The following is a 19,154-nucleotide window of genomic DNA, read 5'->3' as shown; positions in this document are numbered from 1 at the left end:
ATAATGCCATATAATATTAAATTATAATACAGTATCTATATCTATCTTGTTTATTGTGTCATACGTCATTGTGTCAATAATAATAATAATAATAATACAATATAATATAATCATACAATCATATAATAATGACTATTATTAATAATGCAATATAATATTAAATTATAATACAGTATCTATATCTATCTTGTTTATTGTGTCATACGTCATTGTGTCAATAATAATAATAATAATAATAATAATAATAATAATAAAAATATAATATAATCATACAATCATAATAATGAGACTATTATTAATAATGCAATATAATATTAAATTATAATACAGTATGTATATCTATCTTGTTTATTGTGTCATACGTCATTGTGTCAATAATAATAATAATAATAATAATACAATATAATATAATCATACAATAATGAGACTATCATTAATAATGCAATATAATATTAAATTATAATACAGTATCTATATCTATCTTGTTTACTGTCATACGTCGTCGTGTCAATAATAATAATAATAATAATTAATAAAATATCAATGTCGGCCCATTGGCCATTCTAATAATAATAATAATAATAAATATAATCAATAAAGTATCAATGTTGGCTCATTGGCCATTCTATTAATAATAATAATAAATAAAATATCGATGTTGGCCTATTGGCTATTCTAATAATAATAATAATAATAATAATAATAATAAATATAATGAATAAAATATCGATGTCAGCCCATTGGCCATTCTACTAGTAATAATAATAATAATAAATAAAATATCGATGTCAGCCCATTGGCTATTTTAATAATAATAATAATAATAATAATAATAATAATAATAATAAATAAAATATCGATGTCGGCCCACTGGCTATTCTAATAATAATAATAAATAAAATATCGATGCCGGCCCATTGGCCATTCTAATAATAATAATAATAATAAATATAATAAATAAAATATCGATGTTGGCCCATTGGCCATTCTATTAATAATACTACTACTACTACTACTACTACTAATAATAATAATAATAATATAATAAATAAAATATCGATGTCGGCCAATTGGCCATTCTATTATTAATAATAATAAAGTAATAAATATAATAAAATATTGATGTTGGACCATTGGCCATTCTAATAATAAATACAATATTGAAGTTGACACATTTGCTAGTCTAATAATATAATCTATTATATCTTCTAGCTATAGCTATATATCTATCTATAACTATATCCTTATCTAGCTATATCTATCTACATCTATATCTATATATTCATATATCTATATCCATAATAAAAGTGAAAAATCTGCATGTGTGTTTGTGGTTAGGGGAGAATTCACGCCATGATTTACAAGGCTTGTACTTGACCGACATCCAGAGAGGACTGTTTGCCCAACCCACGATGCATCTGGGCCACACTTGCCACGGATGATGGGACTTGCAGTACCTTCACTGGAACCAACAATGGATTGGGACCAAACTTGGCACAGAGAAGCCCCAGGACCAGCTGAACATACTACAGGAGGTAGTGGGAACGGGCCTTGATTTTGGGAGTTGTAGTTCACCTCCATCCAGACAGCACGGAACCCAGCCAATGATGGATCTGGACCAAGCTTCAGTGATAGGAACTAACATCCCAAACCAAACAAGGCCTTCTTCTAATTACGGTGGTTTTACATCCAGTCCAGCCGCGTTCTGCCACCATCAAATCCCTCCCGACAGGTGGCCAGCTGCACCCCTTTACCTGCAAGCAGCTCTTCTTCTTCCTCTTGGTCCAGGAATTTATTTACCTTTATTTCTTCAGGAAATAAAAAGCCTTTTTCCAACTGGCATTCTTGCATTGACCCGCCTTCCTTCTTCGTTAGTGTCTTCTGGATGTTTAATGTGAAAACTTACAGCATTTAGAACGAATTTAATGTTTATTTAAGCAAACGGCTCAGAAAGAAAACGTGCTTCGAGCTCCACCTGGTGGGCGAAAGGCCCCATTGCACCCTTTGGGAATAATCTTTATATCTTATCTATATATATAAAAGGGTAATGAAATTTCGGCCTAGGACAAAACAACAAAACTACACATCCCAGAAACACTAAACTTGGCAGCACAACCCCTCATCCATGCCTCTAGGTTGATACAACAAAAAGAAAAGAAAAACAAAGTCCTAATTAGAGGGAGAGGAAGAATTGTTTTTATCCAATTGCTGCCAGTTAGAAGGCTAAGCTTCGCCCACTTGGTCTCCTAGCAACCCACTCAGCCCAGGGGACAGACAGAGTTAGACCTCACTTAGGCCTCTTCCACACTGCCTATACAATACAGATTATCTGATTTGAACTGGATTATATGGCAGTGTAGACTCAAGGCCCTTCCACACAGCTATATTACCCATTTATAATGGACTTAATGTCAGGGGAAAAGCTTTACCCTTTTCTTTAATTACCACCAATTCCTCAATACTTTATTTCCCATACCACCAGACTTCGCCACAGCAACGCGTGGCCGGGCAAAGCTAGTATATTATAGTAATATGGCATGGGCACTTTGCATTGTTTTAAACTTTGTATATTGTATTTTATGACTGTTTTAACTGTTTTAACATTTCAGTTCATTGTATATCAGTGTAATTGCCAATTGTAAGCCGCCCTGAGTCCCCCCGGGTGAGAAGGGCGGGGTATAAATGATTGAAATAAATAAATAATATAATATAATATAATAATATTGCTCCTCCCGATTGGGGACAATTTCACCCTAAGTGTTCTGTTTTTCCTCCAGAATGGACATCCCAGGGTTCCTTCATTTGCATGACCCCGCCCACCGCCTCTCCCTTAACCCTTTCCTATGGTGCACAGTGGAACAAGGGGTTTGGGGAGAATTCACACCATGATTGACAAGAGTTGTGTTTGGCCTACATCCAGAGAGCACTCTCCACCCAACCAACAATGGATCGGGACCACAGCTGCCATGGATGATGGGACTTGTAGTACCTTCACTGTTACTGTGACCCTCACCGACAATGGATTGGGACCAAACTTGGCTTGAAGGGACTTGCTTGACCCTGAAGGAGCTGCCGGTAGCTCTGGCCTGGGATGGTCCACAACGTCAACAAGAGGCGGAAGCGACTGAATAAATAAACAACAACAAGTTAAGCTCCACCTGGTGGTCCAAAGGTCGCATGGCACCTTTTGAGGATAATATAATAATAATAATATTGAGCTCCATCTGGTGGCCGAAAGGCCCCATCGCACCCTTAGTAGTATTATTAATAATAATACATAAAATATAGTATAATGCAATAGAATATATTATTAAGACCACTGCACTATTTTGGAATAATACTATATATACATATATTATTCTTAATAATAATAATAATAATAATAATAATAATAATAATAATAATAATAATAATAATAATAATGTGGTGATGAGTCACTGGTTATCTTGATCATTGTTATTATTATTATATTATATATTATATTATATTTTCCCACATTATTATTTTTCCCCACATTTTATTATATTATATATATAATTCTATTATTATATCTTTGCTTTTTTCTTCTTATATTTTAGTACAATTATATATTTATTATTATATTATTTTACATTATTATATATTTATTATATAATTATAATAATTATTATTATTATTTCCAGACAGCCTGGAAAACTCACAGCCACCCAGCGATGTCCGTCCGTGAAAGCCTTTCTTCAACAACACATTATTATTATTATTATTATTATAACAAAAAATATCAGAAGCCGACGCTGTTTTATAAGGAACCACACTTTTAGAAAGTAATATGTATATATATATATATATATATCATTTGTCTTTAAACATCTCATCAGTGCATACTTCTTAATATGAAAATATACACTTATTGGGTTTCATTCTCAAACAAACAAAACAATAAGGAAAACATTGGGGGGGAAAGTGAACCAGCCCAAAATATAAAAAAAACCACAATATATTAATTAGCCATTATTATTTTTTTCTGTTTATAACAGACATGGTCAAACTTGGGCCCTCCCTTCGGGGGTTTTGGACTACAAATCCCAGCATTCCTAACATCCTCAGGCTAGGAATAAAGTTAGGAATAAAGTCTTTTATTTTCTTATAAATATCGTTGTGTTGCTGTTTTTCTTTGTTGTTGTCGTCATGCATTTTTTTATTATTATTTATTTTCGAGAATAAATAAGTTGTTGTTTTCCCACCCTCCCCTGGAATAAACAAAAAAAAATCTCTAAAAACTGCAGCATTATTTTTTTTTACAATTTTTCAAAACCGTGCAACCCCCGCGTCCCGTTTACAACACCCCCACTTCCTCCTCCTCTTAAAAAATGGAAAATATATATAATATATTTATATATTATATATATATTTATATTTATAGATAGATAGATAACTTTTTTTTGCTTTAAAACTAAAACCCTATACAAAGGTCAATTTTTTTTTCCTTCGTGTTTTCTCTCTCCGCCAAATTAAAAAATATTAATAATAATAATATATTAATAATAATATATATACACAAAAGGTAACTATCAACACGAGAAATAAAATTAAAAAGGGAGAAATATATATATAGAGATTCGTAGAAATACAAAGGGCATTTTCGTTACGATTGTCGTTCTTTGGAAAAATGAATCATTCTGCTGCAAATGGGCTGAATAATTAATAACAATGATAACAACAACAACAACAACAATAATAAATTTGGATGGGAAATCTCTTTGCATAAAACCCAAAGGGCAGCGGTCACTTCTCTCAAGTCCCATTGCCTCCCTGCAGAACCTTGCAAGGTCGACTGACCGACTGACCAACTGACCAACCAATGACCCCTCCTTCCTCCACTTTTTATGCATCTTCTCTCTCTTTCTCTCTCAATGTCAATGGTCAACAATAATCAATGTATTACCCGCCTCTCCTTGTGCCTTTGCTAGGCCAGAAAACTGGACAGGTCAAAAGATAGGAACAACGTCCAGGGCCACGTTCTGCAATTACTGCAAACCCTGCAAATTCCAAATTCTGAAAATTGCAAATTCCGCAAAAGTTGCACATTTTGAAAATCTGAATATTCTGCCAACTGCCATTCTGCAAAGGCTACAATTCTGCAAATTCAGCCCATCTGCAAGTTCTGCAAACCCTGCAAATCTGCAAAATTTTGAACATCTGAATATTCTGCCAACTGCCATTCTGCAAAGTCTACAATTCTGCAAATTGAGCCCATCCGCAAGTTTTGCAAACCCTGCAAATCTGCAAAATTTTGAAAATCTGAATATTCTGCCAACTGCCATTCTGCAAAGTCTACAATTCTGCAAATTCAGCCCATCTGCAAGTTCTGCAAACCCTGCAAATCTGCAAAATTTTGAACATCTGAATATTCTGCCAACTGCCATTCTGCAAAGTCTACAATTCTGCAAACGCAGCCCATCTTCAAGTTCTGCAAACCCTGCGCATCTGCAAAATTTTGAACATCGGAAAATTCGGCAAACCTACCATTTTTCAAATTCTGCAAACTGCAAATTCCAAAAATTCTGCAAACTTGGCAATTCCGCAAGCCCCCAATTCTAAAAATCTGCAAAATTCCGAATACTTGACAGTCTTACAAATTCAGCAATTTTGCAAGCCCTGAAAAATTTGAAAATCTGCAAATTCTGTAATTTTACAAACCCTGCAAATTTGTGAAAATTACAAACGCTGCAAACCCTGCCAATCCCGGTCAAGAATGAAGATGCTAACTAACCTTGGAAAGCATTTTTGTTTTTTGTTTTTCAAAATGCACCTGGACGCCCCATCCTGCCCCGCCCGTCCCGGCCCTCGGAGCCCCAAACAGCCCTTCCTGGCAAGATTCCTGAGCAAACAACAACAACAACAACAACAACAACAACAGCAACAGCGCCTGCCTCCTTCCTGGGCAAAATCAGCAGAAGTCGCCAGACCTGGCTTTGCTTCTCCAATGGATCCTTGTTTTGCAAATGACGAAAAGCGGTTTGCAAAAGGAAGGAAGAAGGAAGGAAGGAAGGAAGGAAGGAAGGAAGGAAGGAAGGAAGGAAGGAGAAAGGAAGGAAGGAAACCCTGTTGGCCTTGAATCCCCCCAATGACAGTGGAGCAAATAAAGAAAGGAAGGAAGGAAGGAGAGAAAGAAAGAAAGAAAGAAAAAAAGAAAGAGGGAAAGAATAGATAGAAAAGAGGATAGAGAAAGAAAGAAAGAAAAGTGGAAAAGAAGGAATGGAAAGAGAATGGAGAGAGAAGAAAGAGAAAGAAAGAAAAGCAATGGAAAGGAAAGGAAGGAAAAGGAAGGAAGGGCAGAAATAGAAAAAAAAGAGAAGGAATAGAAAGAAAAGGGAAGAAAAGAAAGAAAGGAAGGAAGGAAGGAAAGGAAAGGAACAGAAAGGAAAGGAAAGGCATAGAAAGAAAAGAAAAAGGAAGAAAGAGGAAATGAAAGAGAGGAAGGGAAAGGAACGGAAGGAAGAGGACAAAGAAAGAAAGAAAATGAAGGGAAGAAAGAAGGAAAAGGGAAGCGAGAGAAAAGGAAAAGGAAATAAAAGGAAGGAAAAAGGCAGAAGGAAAGAAGGAAGGAAAAAGGGAAGGAAAAGAAAGAAAGAGAAAGGCATAGAAAGAAAAGAAAAAGGAAGAAAGAGGGGAAGGGAATGGAACAGAAGGGAGAAAGAAAAGAAAGAAAGAAAGAAAGAAAGAAAGAAAGAAAGAAAGAAAGAAAGAAAGAGAGAGAGAGAGAGAGAAATGGGAAATGAAGAGGAGGGAAGAAAGAAGGAAAAGAGAAGCGAGAGAAAAAGAAAAGGAAATAAAAGGAAGAAGGAAGGAAGGAAGGAAGGAAGGAAGGAAAGAAAGAAAGAGGGAAAGAATAGAAAGAAAAGTGGAAAAGAAGGAATGGAAAGAGAATGGAGAGAGAAGAAAGAGAAAGAAAGAAAAGTAATGGAAAGAAAGGAAAAGGAAGGAAGGGCAGAAATAGAAAAAAAGAAAAGAGAAGGAATAGAAAGAAAAGGGAAGAAAAGAAAGAAAGGAAGGAAGGAAAGGAAGAAAAAGGGAAGGAATGGGGGGGGGGGAAGGAAAGAAATGAAAGACAAAGGAAGGGAAGGAGATTTCCCTAAAAGCGACTGCCTTCTGACTCCTTTCGATGCCTTTGCCTTCCCTGAACTACGTCTCCCGAGGCTGGAAACCTATGTCTCCCGCAGTTTCCCATTGACAAGTCCTTTGCGGCCCTAAACGTCTCCACAAAACACAACCGAACCCTCAAGGCACTCTCTTCTTCCTCCTCCTCCTATTGCCACCTGCCTCCCTGCAAACTATAAATCCCATATCCAGGCTCCTGCTATTCCCGTTTTTCTTCTCTCCGGCCTAAAGCTATGGTTTCAGCCTCAGGCAGTTTCATTATAATAATAGTAACAATAATAATAATAATAATAATAATGCCCCGCCCCCACCCCACCCTTCCCCTCCCCATGCTGACCCTCGACCCCTTGGCCGCCCTATGTGACCCAAGTGTCCAGCCGCAGCCGCTTGACCGCAGGGTTGTCCTCCCCGGCATCGGAGGGGGCGGGCCTTAGGAGGCCAAAGGGGGTCGTGGCGGGGTCATCCCGCTCCTCGCTGGCAGGGGAGCGGCCGGAGGGGGCGGGGCCCAGGGCGAAAGGGGGCGGGGCTATGGGGCCGCTCCCGCTTCGGTCCCGATTGGGGGAGACCGGCTCCGACTTGATGCTGATCCCGCTGAGGCTCCCGGGGTTCGTGTTGACCGTCAAGGAAGAGGAAGTCGAGGAAGAGGAAGTGGCCAGGTGCACCCCCTGTCTGCAGAGGAAGAGGAAACACAGCTAGCATCATGCAAAGTATTTATTATTATTACTAATGTCCTTCAACAGCAAATGAATTATTATTATTATTATTACTATCATTAATGTCCTCCAACAGAAAAGAATTATTATTATTATTATTACTATCATTAATGTCCTCCAACAGAAAAGCATTATTATTATTATTATTACTATTATTAATGTCCTCCAACAGCAAAAGAATTATTATTACCGTATATACTCAAGGATAAGCCGACCTGAATATAAGCCGAGGCACCTGATTTTACCACAAAAAAACTGGGAAAACATTGACTCCAGTATAAGCCGAGGGTAGTAAATTTCAGAAATAAAAATAGATACCAATAAAATTACATTAATTGAGGCATCAGTAGGTTAAATGTTTTTGAATATTTACATCAAGCTGAAATTTAAGATAAGACTCTCCGACTCTGATTAAATCATTATTCTCATCTTCTTCAATGTCAATGTGCTTATGTATCCTTTTAATAATAATACAGTAAAATAATATATGTAATAATAATAATAATAAATATAGGAAAATAATACATGTAATAATAAATAGAATAGAATAATAATTGCAATAATAATTGCAATAATAATAATATCAGAGTGAAATAAATGTAATAATAATAATAATAGAGTAAAAATAAATGTAATAGTAGCAACAATAATAGATAATTATAGATAATAATAGAGAAAAATAATAAATGTACCATATATTCTCAAGTATAAGTTGACCCAAATACAAGCCAACCAGGACCCTCACCCGAGTATAAGCCGAGGGGGGCTTTGTCAATCTTAAAAAGAGGGCTGAAAAACTAGGCTTATACTCGCGTATATACAGTACTATTGTTATTATTATTATTGTCATGCAGTGGCAAAATACTTATTATTATTATTACTATTACTACTTGATACACAACAAGATGAGTACACAGCAAACAAGATCATTATGATGGCTGTTGTATTGGATCAGATGTCGAACACATCCCAAGTGTCTAGGGAATAATTATTACCATTATTATTATTAGTAGTAGTAGTAATAGTATTATTATTAGTGTCATGGAGCAGCAAAAGAATTATTACTACTACTACCATTATTACTACTATTATTATTTTTAGTGTCATGCAGCAGCAAAAGAATTATTACTATTACTATTATTACTATTAATGTCATACAGAGGCAAAAGAAATATCATTATTTACATTACACTTACATCAAGCTGCTTAGGGATACAGGGACCAGATGCTGCTGCTGCTGCTGTTGTTGTTGCTGCTGCTGTTGTTGTTGTTGCCAGGCAGAGATGCTTCCCAAAGAGAGGCCAGCCGGAGAGCCAAAGGCCGGCAAGGAGGAGAGGTCCGCACTGGTCAGCTGGTAGTCTACAACAAGGAGAGAGAGGTTGATGTAAGAATGGAAGAATGAATGAATGCTCTGGTGCATGGGCAGCTTTGGCCACCAGGGGGAGCCCTTTGTTTACATGAATGAATGAATGTAGAGGTGCATGGCTTCATTCGGCCACTGGAGGGCGCCCTTTACTAACTTAAGAATGGGAAGGTTTTTAGGTCTTGGAGGAAGATGAAGATGATAATAATGATAATTATAATAATAATAACGATTTTTGTGTGTGTGTCAGGAGCAACTTGAGAAACTGCAAGCCGCTTCTAGTGTGAGAGAATTGGCCGTCTGCAAGGACGTTGCCCAGATGTTTTGATGTTTTTACCATCCCTGTGGGAGGCTTCTCTCATGCCTCCGCATGGAGCTGGAGCTGAGAGAGGGAGCTCATCCACGCTCTCCCTGGGTTGGATTCAAACCTGGCAGCCTTCAGGTCAACAACCCAACCTTCAGGTCACAAGGCTTTAACCCACTGCGCCACCGGGGGCTCCGATAATAATTTTGCTGTGTATCAAATAATAACAACAACAATAATACAATAGATTCTTAAGTAACACATGGCCATAATAATAATAATAATAATAATAATAATAATAATAGACACTCATAAGTAAATAGGGGTTGGTAGATGCTTAATAATAATATTAATAATAATACAATAGATTCTTAAGTAACACATGGCCTTAATAATAATAATAATAATTATTATTATTATTATTATTATTATTATATTATTTTAATTATAATTATTTTATTGTGATACGAAATCCAGCATATCTACCTTGTTTGCTGTGTCATAAAATAATAATAATAATAATAATAATAATAATAATAATAATAATAATAATAGAGACTCATAAGTAGATAGGGGTTGGTAGATGCTTAATAATAATAATAAAAAATATAATATATACTCTTAGGCCCCCATAGGGTTCTGCAGATGCCAGATTAATAATAATGATGATGATAATGATAATACAGTATTCTCTCACTGAGTGCATAGCAACCTTTATTAATCCCTATAATAATATTAGATGCTATAATAATAATAAATAATAATATGGCAGTCTCTCAGTGAACCTATGACACTCTTGAGAATTGAGAGATGTTAGAATAATAATAATAATAATAATAATAATAATAATAATAATAATAATAATAATAACAATAATAATAATATAGACTCTTAGGGAAGCCATGGCCCCCATAGAGATTGGTAGATGCCAGATTAATAATAATAATAATAATAATAACAATAATAATATAGTAGTCTCTCACTAAATGCATAATATTAGACGCCAGAATAATAACAACAACAACAACAACATGGTAGCCTCTCTGAACGTATGAAACCCCTGGGAATGGTGAGATACCATAATAATAATAATAATAATAATAATAATAATAATAATAATAATAATAATAACGACATTGCAGGTTATAGCAAGCGGTGAGAACATGTCTAAGAGTCCTGCCAACCTTATGCATTTTGTACAATTAAAACACTGACTTTTTCAAATAACCTGGGCAAAACTGGGGACCCAAGCTAGTATATAAAATAATACCATTATAGATAATATAACAATATAATATAATATTACTATGACACAATAATAATAATAATGGTCAGCAGGGATTGCAAAGGCGTTGTTGCATCAATGTTCCTTCAAAGCCTTGAAACTCGAACCCAGAACAGATCCTCCCTCAGAAGGGATGAGGCCTGATGGGGACAAAGCGCCCGGTTTTTCTACATAATGATGGATGTTTCGCCACAAAAGGGTTCGGGGTCTTGGTTTCTGCCGCCAACCCTGAAATTAAAAGGGCTTTTCCTCCCTTTGTTTCCCCAAAACGCCCTGAAAAGCCAGAAAAGGAGGGGGGGGCCCTTCCGACAACGCCCCGAGACAACAAACATTTCAAGGAGGGAAATGTATTAATATCCCCCGAAAGGCGGCTCGACCGGATCGTCCTGCCGCCTTCCTCGGGGCCGAAGGGGAAAACGGGGTCCGGTCCCATTCTTCTCCGGGGCGATGGCGGTGGTTTCGGGCGGCCCCGGAATACACTCCGCTGTCAGAACCCGTCAGGAAGGGGAGCGGTAGGACTCGAAACCACCTCAACGGCCGGGTTCAGATTTGGAAGAAAGGAGGCCAGGAAGACCGTGGCCAAGGTGGCGGTTGAGGGGTTCAAGCCCTCCCCCTCTTAAATTTTTCAGGTAAAAAAAAAAAGCTTATTATCTTTTTTATCTGCTTATTATCCAAGATATTCGCTTATCCAAGCTTCTGCCGGCCCGTTTAGCTTGGATAAGTGAGACTCTACTGTAACAACAACAACAACAACAACAACAACATGGTAGGCTCTCTGAACCTATGACACCCCTGGGAATGGTGAGATTCCATAGTAGTAGTAGTAATAATAATAATAATAATAATAATAATAATAATAATAATAAAGTAGCCTCTCTGAACCTATGGGAATGGTGAGATACCATAGTAGCAGTAGTAGTAATAATAATAATAATAACAATAATAATAATAACAACAATAATAATATGGTAGCCTCTCTGAACCTATGGGAATGGTGAGATACCATAGTAGCAGTAGTAGTAATAATAATAATAATAACAATAATAACAACAACAACAATAATAATATGGTAGCCTCTCTGAACCTATGACACCCCTGGGAATGGTGAGATACCATAGTAGTAGTAATAGTAATAATAATAATAACAACAACAACAACAATAATATGGTAGCCTCTCTGAACTTATGACACCCCTGGGAATGGTGAGATACCATAGTAGTAATTATTATTATTGTTATTAGTAGTAGTAGTAGTAGTATAATAATAATATGGTAAGCTCTCTGAACCTATGACACTCCTGGGAATGGTGAGATACCATAGCAGTAATTATTATTATTAGTAGTAGTAGAATTAGTATTATTATAATAACAATAATATGGTAACCTCTCTGAACCTATGACACCCCTGGGAATACTGTGATACCATTGTGAGTTGCTGTTCTGAGACTGAAAGCAAACCTTTGGCAATGGTGAAGGGATCACCTATAATGGATGACCGAGATGAAGTTTTGACCTGACATGGGGGGGGGGGGGGTCAAGGGAAGGATCAAGGGTCATTGCAGGCTCACCTGAGCTGTAGGCGGACGCCATGGCGGAGAAGGGCAAGCCCTGGGTCAGGAGGGAGGGAGGGGCCACCGACACCACCGGAGGGTGAGTGGCCATGGGGTGAGGTGGCCCCTGCGAGAGGGAGGGGCCCAGGCGAGGCTGAGGCTGCTGCTGAGGCTGGTGGTTCTGCTGCGAGAGACAGAACGAGACAGAGAGAAAGAGAGAGAAGAAGAGAATAAGGAATCAGAATCATAATACAGTAGAGTCCCACTTATCCAAGCTTCTTACATTATAGGTGAACTACACATCCCAGTCCCTATGGCTCCTATAAATCATGGCAAATTCTCCTCAAACTTCTCTCTCTAGTAGGTTCAGTTGCAGTGTGCCATTGAAAAGAATAGGAAAGGGTTAAGGGAGAGGCAGTGGACGGGGCCATGTAAATTTCACACCAATTGAGAGACAGGAGCCACATTCACGCAAACAGATTTTCACTATTATTATGTGTATAGATTATACATTATACATAATTACACATAATCGATATAGATGTAGGGTTAGGGTTATATAGGGGGGTGCATGCACTGAATGGGGTGAAGTGGCCCCTGGAAAGGCCCCTGCAAACCGGTCCCATAGTGGATGAACCCTTTGTCAAGTACAAGTCCCTGCATCCCATTGCATTGGAAGATACAAAGAGAATCACACTGCAGGGTCCACTGCAGTGGGGATGATGGGCCCAAGTGTTGCAAAATATTCTTAATGGAGTTGCATTTGCATGCAAAGAGCAAACACACACAGTCGCACTCCGGGAAGTGTGCACTCACCAGGTCCAAGTGGTCCTCTGTCTGGGAGCAAAAGAGGAAGAAGCAAGTGCAAGGGTTATCTTTATTTTTATATATATATATATATATATATATATATATATATATATATATATATATATATAATTAATATAATGTAATATAATATATGTCTCCAAGGGCCACTCATGATCAAGTTCAGACTGAAAACCAAAGCGGATCCTCGTCTGCATAACAAAAGAGCCAATGGGGCTTCAGCTCAACTCTGGATAGGCCATTTTTCCCCAGGATGTGAGCCTCCTCATTGGCTGGGCCTGGCTCCGCCCCTGTGGGAGGGGCAAATAGCACCCAGGCTCCACCCCCTTCTCACATCAGTTTTCCATTGGCAGGCCCTGGCTCCGCCTCCACGTGGGAGGGCCAATCACTATCCCTTGTACAACAAGTGCCACTAAAAGTTGTTTATATAGAAGATAATATTACATTACTAACGTAGTACTCACACATTACATACCATACTTTCCTTTTTACGTTTCACTGTAGATTATAGACATCTGCGTTTTGAGTAACAATCACTATCCCTGTCTGGAACTGTCAGGTTCTTTCCAGAGACCCCTGTCTTCTCATTGGCTGGGCTTCACTCGCCCCTAAGGGGCATGGCCAAGGCTTCCAAGCTCCACCCCCACTGCCTCCATTGGCCGGCTCTGGCTCCGCCCCTTCCCACTGAAAAGAGCCCGCTGCCTTCTCACGGGCTGGCCCTGGCTCCACCCCCTTCTCACTCCCTCCGTCCCTAGCTTCCCATTGGCTGGCCCTGGCCCTGGCCCCGCCCCCTTCCCACCGAACTCACCAGGTGCTGGACGAGGCCCTTCCCGCCTCCGTTGCCGGCCTGCGAGGTGATGACGATGCGGAGGTGCTCCTCGGCCTTCCTCCCGCCCCGGCCCCGCCCATCTGGGGGGAGGGCGGGGCCTGCGGAGGAGGGAGAGGGGGCGGGGACTTGGCCGGGATGACCTTTGCCCCCAGGACGTTGCCGTGGTGATGGTTGCTGCCGTTGGAGACAGGGGGGGAGGAGCCCCGGGGAGGCCCTGGCGCTCAGGTAGCCGTTCCCTGCAAAGAGGAAGAGCAGGAAAGGCGTGAGTGCCATAACATCACTATTGTAACTCTACTACCCTGTTTCCCCGAAAATAAGACATCCCCAAAAAATAAGACCTAGCAGAGGTTTTGCTGAATTGCTAAATATAAGGCCTCCCCCGAAAGTAAGACCCAGCAAAGTTTTTGTTTGGAAGCATGCCCGGCGCCCGCCAAACAAACACCAGAACTTGCAGGATCGGTAAATGTACATACCAGTTGTACATGGAAATAATGGTAATAATATATTAAAATGTTATATCATTTATATTTAGACAGTAGTAACAAGACATTCTTGACAGAAGTCATAGTTTGTCTGGTTTGGTTATGTTGGTTTGTGATGACAACTACTGTACAGTATAGAATAAATGTTCATTTTTTTGTTCAACAATAAATGTGAATTCTTCCTCATGGAAAAATAAGACATCCCCTGAAAATAAGACCTAGAACATCTTTGGGAGCAAAAATTAATATAAGACACTGTCTTATATTCGGGGAAACACGGTAGCTGTGCCCAGCCACGCATTGCTGTGGTATAGTCCTAAGTGGGGTTTTCTTTGTAGCATTCAAGGTGGAGAGGATTCCCCTAGGTAGGAAGCAGCCAGGCTCTGAAGCTGCAAGGGTATTCAATCGTATTCCAGTTGGATAACAATGGAGTCCCTTAGGTATGAAGGGAAGATTTCTTGCGCATGCGCAGAGTGTATTTTTTATTTTTCAGGATTTTTCGGGCCTTGTCTCAGTTTTCTTTCTGGTATTTTTTTTAATAGTCATTCCTTGGAAAGTGATGAGTATTGTCACCAAATTTGGTGTGATTTTGCCCAGTGGTTTTGTTTGTTAACTCGGTCCTAATTACGCACATTACATTTTTATATATACAGTAGAGTTTCACTTATCCAACATAAACGGGCCAGCAGAATGTTGGATAAGCGAATATGTTGGATAATAAGGAGGCATTAAGGAAAAGCCTATTAAACATCAAATTAGGTTATGATTTTACAAACTAAGCACCAAAGCATCATGTTAGACAACAAATTTGGCAGAAAAAGTAGTTAAATATGCAGTAATGCTATGTAGTAATTACTGTATTTATGAATTTAGCACCAAAATATCACGATATATTGAAAACATTGACTACAAAAACGCGTTGGATAATCCAGAACGTTGGATAAGCAAGTGTTGGATAAGTGAGACTCTACTATATATATATATATATATATATCACTGGCCATCAATATATGTCAAATATTATATTGCCATTGTTATTTACTATTGTTACTATTATATCACTATTATTCCTTGTCCAGATTACCATTATACTGTTACAGTATCCAAGCCATTTTTGTAGTCAATGTTTTCAATATATCATGATATTTTGGTGCTAAATTCGTAAATACAGTAATTACAACATAACATTACTGCGTATTGAACTGCTTTTTGTCAAATTTGTTGTAAAACATGATGTTTTGGTTCTTAATTTGTACAATCATAACCTAATTTGATGTTTAATAGGCCTTTCCTTAATCCCTCCTTATTATCCAAGATATTCGCTTATCCAAGCTTCTGCCGGCCCGTTTAGCTTGGATAAGTGAGACTCTACTGTATTACTATTTATTGCTAATGATGATATAACGGCAATCATGCAAAGGAATAATAGTGATGCAATCGCTATTTATTGCTAGGAGCCCGTGGTAGCACAGCGGGCTAAACCCTTGTGCCGGCAGGACTGCTGACCTGAAAGTTGCCAGTTCAAATCCAACCTGGAGAGAGCGCAGATGAGCTCCCTCTGTCAGCTCCAGCTCCATGCGGGGGCATGAGAGATGCCACCCACAAGGATGGTAAAAACATCAAACAATATAATCTCTAAAATCAGGACAGTAAATAAAGCTATTATATCACTATTATATCGCGATTACTACTTATTGCTCTGTAGTATCACTCTTGCATCACTACGACATACTTTATGTCACTATTATCATGGACCATTATGACTGTTATATCACTCTTATTATTTACTATTACTATTGTTATTTGCTATTATTGCTGTTATATCACTATTAATTATAATCAATGACAATAGCGGTATGATAGCAATAACAGTAAATAATTATACAATAGTAATAATAGAGTATTAAATAATATGGCACGTCATCCCCAGAAGGAAGGAAGGAAGGAAGGAAGGAAGGAAGGAAGGAAGGAAGGAAGGACGGAAGGAAGGAAGGAAGGAAGGCCTTCTTCTTCCTCAATGGCAATGACGTCAAGACTGACCTTCAGGCTAAAGAACAGCTGCTACTCCTACCAGGCAGGCCTTTGATTGACAGGGACACCTTGATTGACAGAGACAGCCGGGGAGGGAGTGAGATGGAAAAGGAGGCCCCTATCTTTCTCTCTCAGGCCCAGATCATTATTATTATTATTGTTATTATTATTATTATTATGAACAATAATAACAATAGCCCTATCTCTCTCTCTCTCTCTCTCTCTCTCTCTCTCTCTCTCTCTCTCTCTCTCAGGGCCAGATCAATAACAACAACAACAACAACAACAACATCAATCTTTTTGGGAGAAATATTAATGGCTCAAATGTCCTGCTTGCAGATCTCCAGCCGACATGGTTAAGAAATCTATTGCAGGACCTCCCTGATGCTTTTTACTATTCGAATAAATAAATAAATAAATAAATAAATGGTGTATATGTATGTATGCTTAAATGACATATATGTGTGTGTGTGTGTGAGTTCAAATGGTGTATATATGTGTGTATACGTCTATCTATCTATCTATCTATCTATCTATATAAATGGTGTGCCTGTGTGTGATTATATATATCTATATATATGTGTGTGTATATGTATATTTATATATATTCTAGTATATTTGTTGCTGGCCCTCGTGGCAGAATGTAAGCCGCTCTGAGTCCCCTCGGGGAGAAGGGCGGGGTATAAATGCATGTAATAAATAAATAAAATATGTATACGCTGAACTCAGTCGACAGACCCAGTTTTTTTTTTTGAACTGAACACATCTACCTATATTTTATAATGTGTTTTATCTTATAATGCGTAATCTAAACTCACATATCTACACTGTACATTTTATAATGTGTTTTTATCAGTTATAGTTTTTTAACTGATTTATATTGTACTGTATAATTTTTTATATATGCGTTTTATTGTAAGCCGCCCTGAGTCCCCTGTTGGGTGAGAAGGGCGGGATATAAATATTGTAATAAAATAAATAAAATAAATAAATGTATGTATGTTTAACTGTTTGATTGGTGAGTGTTTTGATTCTTAAATCCCTCACCTTTTCTGCATGTTTCTGATATCAATTTGTATGCACGAATCTAATGAATTGCATCCAAAAAATGAATTAAAAACTAACATTTGCACACCCCTAATCTCTCTCTATATCTCCATCTGTATACGAATGGCAGATACATCAGATGGGAGCCCCCCCCCCCCAAAGGTCTAACTGCCATTCTGAACCAGATAATTATAATTAATTATAATAATTGTTTTATTGCTTTGTTACTGTTATTTGTTTGTTTTATCGGGCCAGGCCCCATGTAAGCCGCCCCGACTCCCTTCGGGGAGATGGGGCAGGGTATAAAAATAAAATTATTATTATTATTATTATTATTATTATTATTATTATTATTATTATTATAATAAGGCGGGGCCAGGAAGACATCTTTCCACCATGTCTCCTGTATCAATTTAACATCACAATAATATATAATACTCATGTTATATTATACTAATATTATAATATATTGTATATACATATAATATTGATAATATAATGTAATACAATATAATAATAATACACTATCATAATTGTATATTTATATTGCATGTAATATTGTTAATAATATTCCAACATAGTCCTATAGTACAACATAATAATTTTATATATATATATACTCACCAACAGGGCTGGGGCAAGCGCCGTTGGTGTTGCCGAGGTCTCCTCCCAGCATGGCACCTGCAGCAAGGGGGCAGAAGGGGAAAGGTGAAGGGCCTTGACCTTTGCTGACCACCCCATGGTGCTCCCACCCACGTCCCATTATGGCCGCTGTCCCCGTACCTGCACTGGCCGGCCTCTGGGGCAGTCCGGGGGAGACAGTGTTGCGCTGCAGGGACTGTGTGTGCTGCTGCGGCTGTTGTGGCGAAAGCAGCCGTGGGTCAGTCAGCGAGGAAGTGACCAGTGACTGAGTGACCAGGGCCCCTCCGGAGGGGCTGCTGAACTGGCTCACCGGGACAGACACCGGCATGGCAAAGTTCGGGGCCGGCACCGCGGACTGCAAAGCAAATGACGGAGAGAAAGAGAACCCACGGGGAAGGTCAGCTGGGGTCAGAGAGTGGACACGGGGCTTTACAGCCCTTGACCACTCCTCCCATTGACCTTCCTCTGGCTTCCTTTGCAAGCACTACATCCCACCTTAAACAGGTCAACCTGCACTCCCTTTTGGACAAATAATAATAATAATGCAACAGCCAGCAGAGAGTCTGCTGTGGACTCATCTTGGACAAATAATAATAATAATAATAATAATAATAATAATAATAATAATAATAATAAATACAACAGCCAGCAGAGTGTCTGCTGTGGACTCATCTTGGACAAATAATAATAATAATAATAATAATAATAATAATAATAATAATAATAATAATAATAAATACAACAGCCAGCAGAGTGTCTGCTGTGACTCATCTTGGACAAGTAATAATAATAATAATAATAATAATAATAATAATAATTAATAATACAACAGCCAGCAGAGTGTCTGCTGTGGACTCATCTTGGACAAATAATAATAATAATAATAATAATAATAATAATAATTAATAATACAACAGCCAGCAGAGTGTCTGCTGTGGATT

The 19,154-nt window shown here is 38.1% G+C and overlaps 1 protein-coding gene across 1 annotated transcript in view; it reads right to left on the bottom strand.

Moving 5' to 3' along the window:
* Positions 1 to 3,807: 3,807 nt before the first annotated feature.
* mef2d (myocyte enhancer factor 2D) overlaps positions 3,808 to 19,154 on the bottom strand; it is a 42,406-nt gene continuing 27,059 nt past the window's right edge. The window contains 9 exon segments of the mRNA XM_062965499.1: positions 3,808 to 7,809; positions 9,050 to 9,212; positions 12,373 to 12,538; positions 13,171 to 13,191; positions 13,991 to 14,122; positions 14,125 to 14,205; positions 14,207 to 14,247; positions 18,196 to 18,252; positions 18,355 to 18,568. Of these exon segments, the coding sequence (XP_062821569.1) occupies positions 7,497 to 7,809; positions 9,050 to 9,212; positions 12,373 to 12,538; positions 13,171 to 13,191; positions 13,991 to 14,122; positions 14,125 to 14,205; positions 14,207 to 14,247; positions 18,196 to 18,252; positions 18,355 to 18,568 (1,188 nt within the window). The 3' untranslated portion in view covers positions 3,808 to 7,496.

Source organism: Anolis carolinensis, unplaced genomic scaffold (assembly GCF_035594765.1).
Source record: "Anolis carolinensis isolate JA03-04 unplaced genomic scaffold, rAnoCar3.1.pri scaffold_14, whole genome shotgun sequence".
Classification (NCBI taxonomy): domain Eukaryota; kingdom Metazoa; phylum Chordata; class Lepidosauria; order Squamata; family Dactyloidae; genus Anolis; species Anolis carolinensis.
Note: the sequence above shows the minus strand (reverse complement) of the source record. Positions and strands in the feature narration are given on the sequence as shown.